Raw genomic sequence first — 13,067 nt, forward strand, 5'->3', positions numbered from 1 at the left:
TTTATAGTGGTTTAATCAATGACCAGAGAGAGACTTGAAGCAAAATTTGTAGACTGTAGCTCTATCTAGAGGTAATTCAGGCCATGTGTTTAGGCATTTTTAAGTGAACTGGCCCTTTAATTAGCAGGTGTAGGAGTGAATGTGTGCATACCTGGCAAGATATTGTCCCGATGATGGCAGTTCATGACGGTTCGGTTTGTCATAACAGTTCACCATGTTCTGAATCAGTGCCAGGTCCGGCCTCACCATGGTGGCCGCAGAGACCGCTCTTCCAATCAGCTGCAAAGCATCCCGTATGTAGAAGCTGATTGGCTTGCGGCCGACCTCCCCGTAGGCCAACAATCCGAGGGGACCTCCGAGAGTGTGCAGGGAATCCGGAGACAAGGGGTATCCCATGATCCACTGCAGCGCTGGTAGTGATGAAGCGAGGCGCTGAGCAGCCCGCAGGACGGAGGAGAGACACTCGGGGTCAGATCCCAGGAGGAGGACGGAGGAGATAGGAGAGGGGGAGCGCAGGAAACGAGTGGAGATGATCTTCAAAGCCTCGTCTTCCATCTGATCCTCCCTCCTCTCCTCGCTGGCCTCCCCTCTTCTATCTCGGCCCCCTGTGATGCGGGTCAGATTGATGATGTCCCACAAATGCCAGGTAGAACCGCTGTGCCTCTGCAGGTGAGCCAGCAACCCGTCGCCGCCTTCGTCCCAGCCGGGGCAGATCACAGCGGCTCCTCCCCAGCTGCCCTCACCCCGGCTCCCCCTGTCTCGGTCCCCCTCTCCCCCCTGCAGGACTGCCAGCAGCAAACTGCCCAGGGTCGATGGAGGCACACGGGCCGACATCTGCAGGTGAAACCGGTTCTGTGAGAGAAAGACAAGAGATGGATCGAAGAAAAACAAAGGAAGTTAGAGAGGGAAAAGACAAAAATAGATGACAGAGAAGAGAACAAAAAGGAGGAGAAGACAGGGAGGAGAGAAAATAACAATGTAAAAAAAAAAAAAAACAAGATCAAAACAATGCTTATTAGATATAACCAAACCGAAACACCTCAGAGCTGAATAACAGAAAATCACATTAAATGCAGCTTTTATGAGCACCAAAAAAATTCCTGTTGCAGTAGTAATTTGCCACAACACAGATCAGAAACCATCAGTCACATTTGTTCATTATCTCTCACTCTGAATGAGAAGAGCGGCGCTGATACAAACAAGGAGTCAATGATTCGCATCTAATCTGCAACATCACAGTTGGCTTGGCAAGACAACAGTAGCATCCACAGTTCATCCAGAAGCCCACATTTCCAAACCCCACTGAAAACACTGGCTTGTTTCATACTGTTCCAAAATGGATAACACTGTTGTCCTTGAATGCAGCTCACAGATGGACCTTCCCCCCTCCTTCCTTTGGGGTTTCCATCCATTTTTCATCCTATCAGCGCTCCAGGCAAGGTTGAGGGGGGAGACTGCTTTCATAGAGAGAGCCCAAAGTTTAGCCTAACATAACTTAAGACTGGCTTTGAATAGCTCCACCTCACTGGGAAGCAAAGATAGGCATGCTTTGCAAATTATGCTCATAAACACCCTTTGGCACTAATCCATTTTCAGGATCTTTAGCACATACGCAGAACATGTGCACAGATACAGATCAAAAACATGCACATATGGTAATTAATCACATGTGTACATAGAAGGATGCCATTAATCCATGCAGGTATACACAGAATGAATAGATACACTTGTGGAAAATACACTCACACACATGGTTGTGTGTGTGAAGATGAGAAATCTAAACCCAACTGCAACCCACTCATTCAAGTGGAAATAACCCACCAGGGAGTACAAAGTAAACAGAGCGACCCTCTGCTGAAAAGTCCTTGAGTCCCTTAAGAGGGAGGATAAGAAAAAAAAAAAAGAATTAATGCAGCGTATGTATTTATCCTCCTGGAAAGGACCAGGTGTGAGCGAGGGGACGAGTGAAGATAGGTCTCTTCTTTTGAACTCAGTGGGAAGCCGGAAAGTCTTGGGGGTGGGGGGTGGTGATGGTGGCGCACAGAGGAATAAAGATAGGAAGGAGGCGCCTATTACATATGTCAGTATGATTCAACTTATTAATGCTGGAAATTAAACTACGCACTTGCGTATTTTGTCAAAATGTGATGAAAGAAGATCGACACGGAGCCTCAAGGCAGCTGCAGGAATCAGTTGTGTTGATCTATATCCGCTCTTGTTCAGAGTTCCTTGGAGTGTGATCCATCTGAGTCATCTTTCTCTTAAATATTAATGTATGACGAAATATATGGCTGTGTTATAGTTCTGGTTAAAGCGCATAAAAAATGGCAAAAATGTGATTTTGTGACAGCTCCAAAAAACAGATTAAGCGTGCGTCGTGCAAAAAAAAAAAAATGCTGTAAATTATGCTTCCAGTCAATACAGCTTGTTAGAAAACCGGAGAATGACTCTCGCTGAATGTATCATTGTCAATTTAATTGTAATAACCTTCATCTGCGGGACATCCCACAGCTGTTTCAGCTGTTTTCTACCAACATTGTTTTATTTATTTGTTCTCTTGGCTAGCTCGCTTGACTTTTAGAGACATTCGTTCTACAATTTCAATTACATCTGAGACATTTAGCCGGCGCCCCTTATCCAGATCGACTCACACTGAGCACACCAGTAGAATTACCACAAGAGTGAGAACGTGAGAGTAATAATAAGAGCAAACCAGAGCATTATGGAAGTTGTCGTTGCTGCTATCGGGAGAGAAAATAAATTAGAGTAAATGGTAGGAGGCAGATGTGGGAGCCATGATGTGATTCTGTGGAGATAAAGAGGATATAAGCCTGTTTTTTTTTTTTCTGAGAACATGAGTTCCAGGCCATAAGATGAAGAAACACACTGCAGTTTGGACTGGAGGAGGAAGAATTCTGTGAGCAATCAAATGTGACAAACACCCAAAGTGGACTCAGTGAAAGTATATTAAAAAAAACACAGCACACCAGTGGAGTTATTGCCTATTAGGACTGCAGTCATTTCTTGCCTGTATTTGAATGTTTCGGCACAATTAATTCCAGTGAGATATTAAAGCAATAAAACACTAGAGAGCGTTTTGTGCTGATAGGTACAAATGTGAGGTTTGGGGTGTAACAGAATAGTTTTTTAAAAAGTAACTTTATTCTGCTAAAGTTACAGGAAAAGACACGGATCACAGGATTTCAATTTTAAACACATTTGCCAACTAACTTGCTTTGACATTCCTTTGGCATGAGACACTTCATTTCAGGATCTGTGTAACACCCTCATGTTGCCCACACAAACCTCAAAGCTCCTATTTTATGAAAAAAAATCTCGATTACACAGGCTTTCTCTGCACAAAACACAAAGTCTGACAATCAGTTTTCCCCCCATATTTCAGCACCAGTAATGGTCCATAAACATCACAGAGTCCAAAAGATACACGACTGTAGTTGATGGATTTGCACACAGAAAACTCCCTTCATTGCGTGTGCTGCTTCATTGACTTTGCTGTCTAGTGTCACACTGCACATCGAAATGTCAGTAGGAAATGCAGCTTTACTGCACTGAAGACATATCCTGTTAAAGGTCAGATTCACAAGAATAACCGATAATTAATATAATCCGATTTTTTGGACAAAGTCTTCACAGGATCTAGTTAGTTTGTTGCCTACAGCTGTTTGTAGGCATTTTTCCTCCGAGTTTATTACACTTCTGCAGCATCAAACAGCAGCAGGATCAGTGTTGATGTCAAGCTCCAAGTATTTACACATGTGGCACAACGCCTCATTAATTATCTGTAAATTACCCGTGACATGGAGAAAGGATGGATCAAGATCTAACAGTAAATGACACAGTGTACTTTTCTTCATTTCAGACATGTGAGTTGTCACACAGTCACAGTTTATAAGCTGCAGTCTAATCATCTTTAACACGCCGACCGCCGTCAGGTTGAATCCGTCTGTTGGGGGGATATTTTTATTTGACTGTTAAAAGTTTGTTTACTAAAGTCAACAATATTTTCTGTCATATGATTTTTTTTTCTTATTATGGAGATTTTTCCAGTTTCACAGCCTCACAGCAGGATATTTGCAGTAATGGCATTATTGTGCATACGGATGCTTCCCTTAACTATATATAGAATGGGGCCTTCTTTAATCATTAAAGTAACTACCAAAACATAGCAACAAGTAGCCTAGTTACAGCAACAACACACTTTGAGGTACAATAAGGTGCTGTACTTTTATTGCCAAAGTTTAAGAATTATTAAATAAACTAATAGGAAGATACTGCCAGCTACACAGTTAGAGCATTATTAATTATGTATTTACAGGATTATTACATTTTAGGTGACCATTTTATCTTAAATCCGCTGCAGCCTCGTATCTGCTGCCCCAGTTCACTGAAATTACTATTAGAAATTAGTATTATTGTATTATTGTATTATACTGTATTAAATGACATCTTATCTATCTATCCACATAATTAGTCCCCTGTCACCTTCTCAGAATCTCACTTCAACTGATAGCTGAAAGTTAGCAACCCTGCCAGACACATGTGCACACGTTAAAGAGCACATTCAGTAAAAGTCTTATTTTTCTGAGTATTTTTCTTGTTTCAATATGCTCATTTGGTATCGAGCTCATCCAAATGAAACAGAAAGCAATCACATTATGTTTTTTAATACTGCACTACAAGGATTAGGTTACAGAGTACATTTTCAAACAGAAGATTGCATTGGAATATATTTTAAAAGCATCCCTCCCAACCATGTGCATATTACCGAAACAAAAAGTATCACCCAAAAAGTAACAAGTTTCTGAGTGAAAAACACAATTTTACGGCTCTATGTGTTGGAAATAATTGATCCTGGATGTGGTTTCAACCAGCAGACCAACTGGCTGTTTTCAGTTTGAGTGTTGGTTCGTTCTTTCTCCTGATTAGTTCATGCTACATGCTGTTGTTTAACCCCATTTACAGCTGCTCCAAAGGGTGAAGTCGGTCATAATAGAGGGGAGACCTGATAGCTTTTGGGGACCATGGTGCACATTTTCAGACAGTCTCAAGGTATTTCTTGTGTAGTACTCAGTTACGCATGTGAAATGTGACAGACATAGTGTGCCCAAAGCTCCTTTTCGTTAATCTGACAGCATCTGGTTCATTTCTGAATGAGCACCCTGATCACTAGGCCTGCACAAATGATGTACTTCAAACTGTGTGAAACCATTTAGGGGAAGAGATTTACCACATTTCAGCACCAATATTGCTCCGAAAGTAACAGAGAGTGCAAAAGGCACAGTTTGAATTCCAAAACCATAAAACTCCTGTCTTATTAACCTGATGAAAGACGAATGAAGACAGAACAGGTCAGATTAATGTGACTCATCGATAATGAAACATGAATCTGAGTTTTGACAAAATCTTAAGAGGATCCGAGGTTTAGTTTGTTGCTTCCGGTTGTTTGCAGGAGTCTTTCCTCTGAGTTTATTAAATACTGACAGCACCAAACATGATCCATGTAAGCATCTCTAAACCAAGAAAGTTACAAAATAAACTATTGTTATTGTCAGCTGCACAGTTATGAGGCTATCAATTATGTATTTAAGGTGGTTATTGCATTACTGGACTTTTTAGGTGAACAGTATATCCTCAAATGCACAGCAGCATCTTATCTGCTGCCCTGCATGAAGTGCCAGTTCACTCAATTTACTATTAGAGATTATTTCAAATATGTATTATTATAAATTAAATGACTTCTTATCTCTCTATCTATACAATTACCCCACTGTCACCTTCTCAGAATGATACCCTGCCATAGACATGTGCACACTGAAGTAAAAGTCTTATTTTTTATTATTGTTTGGTATTGGTAATATTATTTGGTAATATTACATATTTGGTATTAAAGTAGTCCAAATGCAATTTAAAGTGATTGCGTTAAAATTTTTTTAATACTGTGATACTTAAGTAACTGAGATTGGATTAAGTAACAGTACATTTTTGAACAGATGCTCGCATTGGAATAATAATAAAGAAAGATCACCAACAAGTGTCTGAGAAAAAACACAAATTTACAGCTACAGTGTGTTGGAAATACCTGATCCTAGTTGTGGTTTCAACCAACAGACCAATTTGCTGTGTTTAATATTAATGCTGGGTCGTGCTTTATCCTGATTAGTTTATGCTACATGGTATTCTCTAACCACATTTACAGCTGTTCTGAAGGACCGAGTGGAAAGCTGGCCACAGCAGAGGGGAGATCTGATATCTTTTGGGGATCAGAGTGATCATTTTCAGACAATCTCAAGGCATTTTTTTGTGTTGCACTTGGTTACTCATGTTAACTATGACAGAAATAATGTGCCTCAAGCTCCTTTCAGAGCTGCACTCCTTTCTGTTAATCTGACAGCAACTGAACATGCTGGGTTCATTTCTGAATGAGCACCGTGATCACTAGGTACGCACAAGAGACGTACTACGAGCTGCGAGGAACGATTAGGGGGAAGGTATTAACCATATTTCAGCACCAATATTGCTTCAAAAATATCCCAGAGACTGCAAAAGACATCATTTAAACATCAAAATTATAAAACTGCTGTCTTATTCACTTGATGGAAGATGAATAAAGGCAGAACAGGTCGTTTTAAAGTGACTAACCAGTAATAAATGTGATCAAGTTTTGAGAAATTGGTAACAGGGTTGCAGTTCAGTTTGTTGCTTCCGGCTGTTGGTATATTTTTATTTAATAGCTACAGCATTAAACAGCAGCAGGATTCATATGAGCTTCTCAAACCCAAGAAAGTTGCATGTAGGAACAACTCAATTGAATATTTATAATTAAAATTTGTCCCCGACATGGAGACAGGATCGTCATTTTAGGATTATCATCACGTGGACAGAATTGTTGGTGTTAAGAAATCATTAAGAAATGAAGCTAATAGTTATTTGGACAGTTTTAATAAGCTTGCTATTAGTTTCAGGTTAGTTTTTTTGCTTTTTGGTGCATTCCTATGCATAATAAACCACTTTATGAGCTGTCCAATCTCATATGTATGACGAATATCGTGTGCATACCACAGCTTCAATGTACTGAGTATGTCGAATGAAGCCCAGAGGAGCATATAGATATAAGAGATATATGCCTGAATGACTGATGAAGACAGAAATATTACATCTGCCAAAAAAAAGGAGCCAGAGAGAGACGTTCAAACCTTCAAATTCCTTTCTCACCTCGACAGTCAAGATGTGAAGTGGCTGTGAATGCTGTCCGTTTCGGAAACTTAGAGAAACGGTCAGTCAGAGTCAGTCATGCCAGCGGTGAACAAGCACATCTGAAGAATCATAGCCTCCTTCAGCCTCCTACGAAGAGTTCACGCACAGAATCGACGAGACCTGCTGAGACAGAGCCTACACCTGTTTATCTACTTTTTCTTTGAGAACTGTTGGACTGACAGAAAACAGAAAAAAACTGCTGTCTCCTCGTTTATTTGAAGACACTCTGTTGATGCGACTAGAGTGCCGATGCCGAGGGCTCTTGCGGAAAAATAGAGTTTACCCAGAAGGGGAAACCTGGTTTAACCTTTACTGAATCGCAACACTTTGTAATCCTGGAAGGTGCCATGTTGGTCAATCAAATACATGACAGCAAGGCTCTCTGAACAAGTTGGCTTCACCTTGCAAATTCCTGCTTCTTTACTCTACAACATCACAAAATGACTCAGTGTGGTAGCTGCCGTTGCCAACTCATGGTAAGCCCCTAATAGGTGGTCATATTGCCAGTCAGTTTCTATTCGTCATTACTCTTTTCATTTAAATGCACATGCACTCTCGTTTTGGATTCTAATGCAGAGCTGTTTGCCTTTCATTTTCAAAACAGACTGAAAAGATCTTCAATCAAACACTGGCAAAACCCCATACATATAGCATCTTGAAGTATTAAGTGTATCTAGAACAATAAAATCCCTTCCAAGTCACTGCAGCTTAATCCAATGTGCAAACAAGCTGGCAACATCAGTGTTTACCCTGGTGACACATAGCATATGTATGTTTATGTCTGCATACTGGTGTGTGAACGCTTACAGTTTCAGCTCCAGCTCCACTGGGGTTGCTTGCATGAATTCGTTTTTGTTTTTGACATCCTGTGCTTTCCGCCTTGGGTCGGGCCAACTTTGTTGCTGCCGTTATCATACATTTGAATTTAAAATGTCATTTTTTAGCGAACCTGAGGGAACCTGAGTCGAGTTTTGATCTCCAGAGGAATGCAGGCGGTCTATCGGTTATGATGTCACTGTCTAGACAAGATAAAAGCTGGACGTATTGTCTGGAGCTGGAAAGCTTGCACACTATTGGCAGGGTTTTTTTGTTGCATGAAACACAAAGGAATGCCTAAGTTGTTTTCTGGGATTTTTGCTTTTTTGTGCAGGGACCAGCTACTGGCAGAGAGCCTTGCATGTGCCAGCCATGGTGCTGAGCACATCTCTAGTACTCAGGTCAATCCAGAGTCAGGTTGATCTTTTCGTAGAAGTACACAGGTCTTGGTTTGCAATGTAATGGATTCGCTAAGCAGCCACACATTTTCAACCTGTGAGGACCTCCGGTGTGTGTACATGTGTGTGTTTTCGTGTGTTTGCTCTTATCTTTTTCTTCTCTCAGGTAAAAGCTTGGTGTGCAAGCATCGGGTTAGAAAGACTCAGAACTAAGGATGCAAGATAAGCATAGCTAAAAGGAGTGTCAGCATTATTCCTGTATAAAATATAAAATCCATAGCCCCCTTTCTCACATCTGCAAATTAGGCACCTTGAACTGAACCTTTGCCTCTACAAAACAAATCCAAAGCACTGTTTGATGCACAGGCTAAATGACTTTCAGGTTTTCATATGCACAAACACACCGAAAAACCGTGACATGCACACGGTGGATGCGGCACACATGCAGCAGGCACAAACAAACAAGCACACACAGGCGCCAGTTCAACAACACACAGATTCAGTACAAACACACTGAGGTGTGAACACTTGAGCAAAAACCCAGAGGGATCTTTGGGCAATGTGGAGTAAGCAAACCGACAGGAGTGCGTTGAATCAGAACAGGAGGGAGCAGCTCCTAGTTACTAAGCTCATTCCTTATTTAGGCCTCCGTAAGAACAGCATCAACACTTGGAAAGGGGGTGCACTCGGGCTGCACCTTCCACTGCCAAGACGGAAAAAAAACATTTCCCTGAACAAAAAAAAGGGGGGCACAGAAGAAACAGCAGCACCTGCAGTTTCAAAGCTTATTAAAAGCAACTTGGAAGGAAAAGCAAGGAGGTGGGACACTGGAGTGTGTGTGTATACAAGGGTTTGGGTGGCTGATGGAAGCAAAGGAGGCCTTAAACATGAGCTGAAGCCCTGAAAGAACAGGTGTCTGGTCTTGTCCCTCCTCCACAGCTTCAGGTGGGAGATCTCTGCAGCTTCAACACGGTGCAGCTTGACTTATTGCGAAGGCTGTAGCCCCAGTTGGGCTTAACGTTGCAGTCATGAATCATTTGCATTGAACAAAGCACCGGGGGACAGACTGAGGGCTTGCTTGGAGATGTCCTCGCTGTCACATCCAGCTGCATGGACCTCTGCCTGAGCCTCTGAATGGCTGCTTAGCTTTTTCCCCCACTCCGTCCAGATACAAAGCTCATGGTCAGGGCAGCACTCCAAAGAACAACACTTCGCTGAGCACATTAATATTTCACCAGCACTGTCACCAGGTGACTTGGCCGTATGTAGGGAGGATAGGAGGGGGAGATAGGAGGCGAGACAGAGAGAGAAAGCGAGCGAAAACTGGGCTGTAGAAGTGAATATATGCTTGAGATGAAAGATGGGGGAAGACAGAAATTGATACGTGGTTTAATATCCGTATTTGTGAAAGGAGGTAAAAGGTGATGGCTTGCATCTGAATGTGTGTGCAACGGGAAGGAACAAGGGAGAGTGACGGCGGCGTGCTTGGGTCTTGAGGAAGACAGAGAAAGATTTTCTCAGCAGGGTGCGAGCCTTACATTTCAAACACCTCAGATGAAAACTGAGAATATCATAACCTGAATGTCAGACTAAAATGTCAGCAGATGTGGGCTTACATGCAAGAGTAAAATAATCCAAATCGCACCTAAGCAAATTCGATTTAACCTGCAGTGTAGAAACGGCAAGTAAAAGAGCGCGATGATCATCATACGCTCGCTCATACATAATGAATAAAGAAACTGTTGAATGTGTCTATCTTCCTCAGATTTTTTTCGCACTTTCCAAATAACATCCATGATTGAATAAGGCCAGTCAGATTTGTTTGCATAGTTAATGAAGCAATGCTGAGCAGCACTCTTCAGTTGACCAGACGGCGGCTAACTGGGCTGTTTGCTGTGCTGTTGTGTAATTGTATGCAAATAGCATTGTTTAATTTTCTCCTAATTTCCTTACGTCTCCTGGCGCTAAGTGTAATATGGGTGACTTTAATCTTACTCAGCCATGCTGCCGGGGACTGGAGCTAAGCTTGGTGGGGCGAAAGAAGAAGCTGGCGCCGTTACACACATGCACACACACACACAGGCTGCAAATTACATTTATGTGCCTACACATGCATGAAAGTATGCCACACACTCACACATTCACGCAAAACACAACTGTGAAGCAATCAGCCACTTAACACAGCAAATGACTATGGTTATCTAAGCATAACAGCCTGTTGGCTGAGAGAAACAGAGTGATAAGCAGTAAGATACACACTATTAGGCTCCACCACAGGACTGGCCACAGACTGAAAGAGGGGCTAAATCTTGTTTCACAGTTAACCGTTGATGTAGATGGTGCCATTCCCTTCTGATTGTCACCGCCGAATTACATATGCAAATACCTCGACTCGATCCAATTCCCACCTACCTATCTCCAATACAGCGATCGAGCAGAAAAGTATGCGCGAGAACCGGGGCCCTTGGGGGAGCACGCTGAAACAGCAGGCGCAAAGTGTAAAGCACACTTGGAATTAGGTTTGATTAGAGGGAAATGGTTGCTCGCTGCATAGGCTGCTCATAGCTGTGACAATTTGGAGGCTGCTGGAGTTATGAGCGTGTCGAGTCCATTAAACATAAGAACCTTGTTAGCTCCCTGTGTGGTATGGTGGTTTGGGGGAAAGGGGTCTATACAGTAACATCATAAAAACATCATTGTAGTCCTGAGCGATTGTGGGAAAAGCCATAAAAGTCTTGACAGGCCATGTCTTCTCTTTTCCTCCAGGCTCTGAGTTTATGGGAATCATTCGAAATGAGAGAAAAGGCTGAGAGAAAATGTGATTCGCTCATTTTGTGCAATGGTGTCAAACCGATCGTGGCTGGGTGGATGTGTTTGTAAATGTGCAGGAGTGAAAAAATAAAAAATCTGCATAGATGTATACAAAGCGTTGAATGAATGCGAGCGTGTCAGAGTGTGTGTGTGTGTGTGTGTGTGTGTGTGTGAGGGTATTTGCGTGTGTGAAAATGTGAATGCCTGTGATTTACAAGCCATTTGATGGAATATTGTTCTCAGCATGGCGGCAAATTAATTTGAATGATCAAGACGCAGAGCACATCAGCGTTTTTCCCCCTTAAGCACTGCAAGCTACTGTAGAACTGAGAGCAGCAGAAGAATACCCCTCCTGCACACACGCACACACACACACATATAATAAAACACACAATCCCAGACAGACTGATCACATAAGAGCCAAGTGCTTTGGGCTTTGTACATTACTTACTTTGTACATTACCCATGAAGAAGTTTTTGCTGTCTGATTCTACAGTTTGATCAAATGGCAATCCTGAGGGAATAACTAAAACGCAAGTGCATATCAAAGTATGCAAATACTTCCCCCTTGCGCGTCTGTGGTGTTGCGTAAATGAAGTTATCCAGTGCCGAATGTTCACTTTCATTATCAGTTGACTTCTGATTTAATGAGCCTCCACGGGCCCGCGAATGTCCTGATGTCATCAATAATAATCAGATAGAGGAAACAGCAGGGGGACTGAATCTGCTGTTCTAGACTGGTTAGTCAGGTCTCTAGTCAGCCAATGTTAGTGCTGAGTGCACTGCTAGCATTGGCGAAGGCTGTCATCTCAGCACGCTGCATCTGCGCCTCTTTTGTCAGGAGCTCCTTTGATCCCCTCAGTTGCACAGATACAAGCCCACAGCAGAAATATGCTGAATGGATTCATGTATCATCCTCCCCCCTTACAAACAGCCTCTGGCCCCCTTACTATTTATGATCATAATAGCTGCCGTTATTTATTAAAGAGAGTGATTGTTGTCCTTGCTCTATAGACAATGTTGTTTTCTCTGCCGGAGAGAATAATATTTGTCCTTTTGGTGCGGCCCTGTGTGTGATATGAGGCGGTGTAGTGAATGTGATGGTGATTGATTCCTGTGTTGAACAGTGCAGAGAGGTACAGAGGAAGGCTAATCTGAGTTATGATTGCCACTGTAATCGCATTTCCCCCCCCACCCAACTCATCTATCCCCTCTACAGTAGACACATACATGTCGTATTCTGATTACGCCGCACATCTGTCAATTACAAAGACGACAGCATGTTCCGGCATCTTCTTGAACACCTTCCGCTGGTTTTCCATTATGGCAATTTTCTAGATCATAACTCTTTCTTACTACCCCGCAGCCCGGGTTTATCTTCCTCTCTCGCCGACTGGCTAACCTGCTGGAGGTGGCGTCAAGCATTTGGAGTAATCATGCCATCACGTTGGGGGTAGACTAAGCCGTTTCAGGCGTTCTGGTGCGGGAGTAGAAAATGGCCTCTTGCTCAGTTGTAATTTGACCAGCAGGCAGCTGGACCGACGAGACGGGTGCATTATTTAGTTACCGCGAGATTGAAGCCAACAGTTCCCCAAGTACAGATGCAGAGTGGCATGATGTCATTAACAGTCAGCCCACGGGGAGCAAAGCTGCAAACAGCAAAAACTTCAGGGGGGACACATTTATTCACAACACCCCAGCGGTGAAAGCGCTCCACGCCAGTAATGAGATGTCTAGAGCTTTGAGCACAGGGTGCATGCCTGAGTA

The 13,067-nt window shown here is 42.7% G+C and overlaps 1 protein-coding gene across 1 annotated transcript in view; it reads right to left on the reverse strand.

The window, feature by feature from the left end:
• The window catches only part of grin3ba (glutamate receptor, ionotropic, N-methyl-D-aspartate 3Ba), an 83,032-nt gene that overhangs the window by 38,298 nt on the left and 31,667 nt on the right, over positions 1 to 13,067 (reverse strand). Inside the window, exon 2 of the mRNA XM_023272154.3 lies at positions 152 to 852. Coding sequence (XP_023127922.2) covers positions 152 to 852 — 701 coding nt within the window. The remainder of the gene's footprint in view (positions 1 to 151; positions 853 to 13,067) is intronic.

Source organism: Amphiprion ocellaris, chromosome 20, assembly GCF_022539595.1.
Source record: "Amphiprion ocellaris isolate individual 3 ecotype Okinawa chromosome 20, ASM2253959v1, whole genome shotgun sequence".
NCBI lineage: Eukaryota > Metazoa > Chordata > Actinopteri > Pomacentridae > Amphiprion > Amphiprion ocellaris.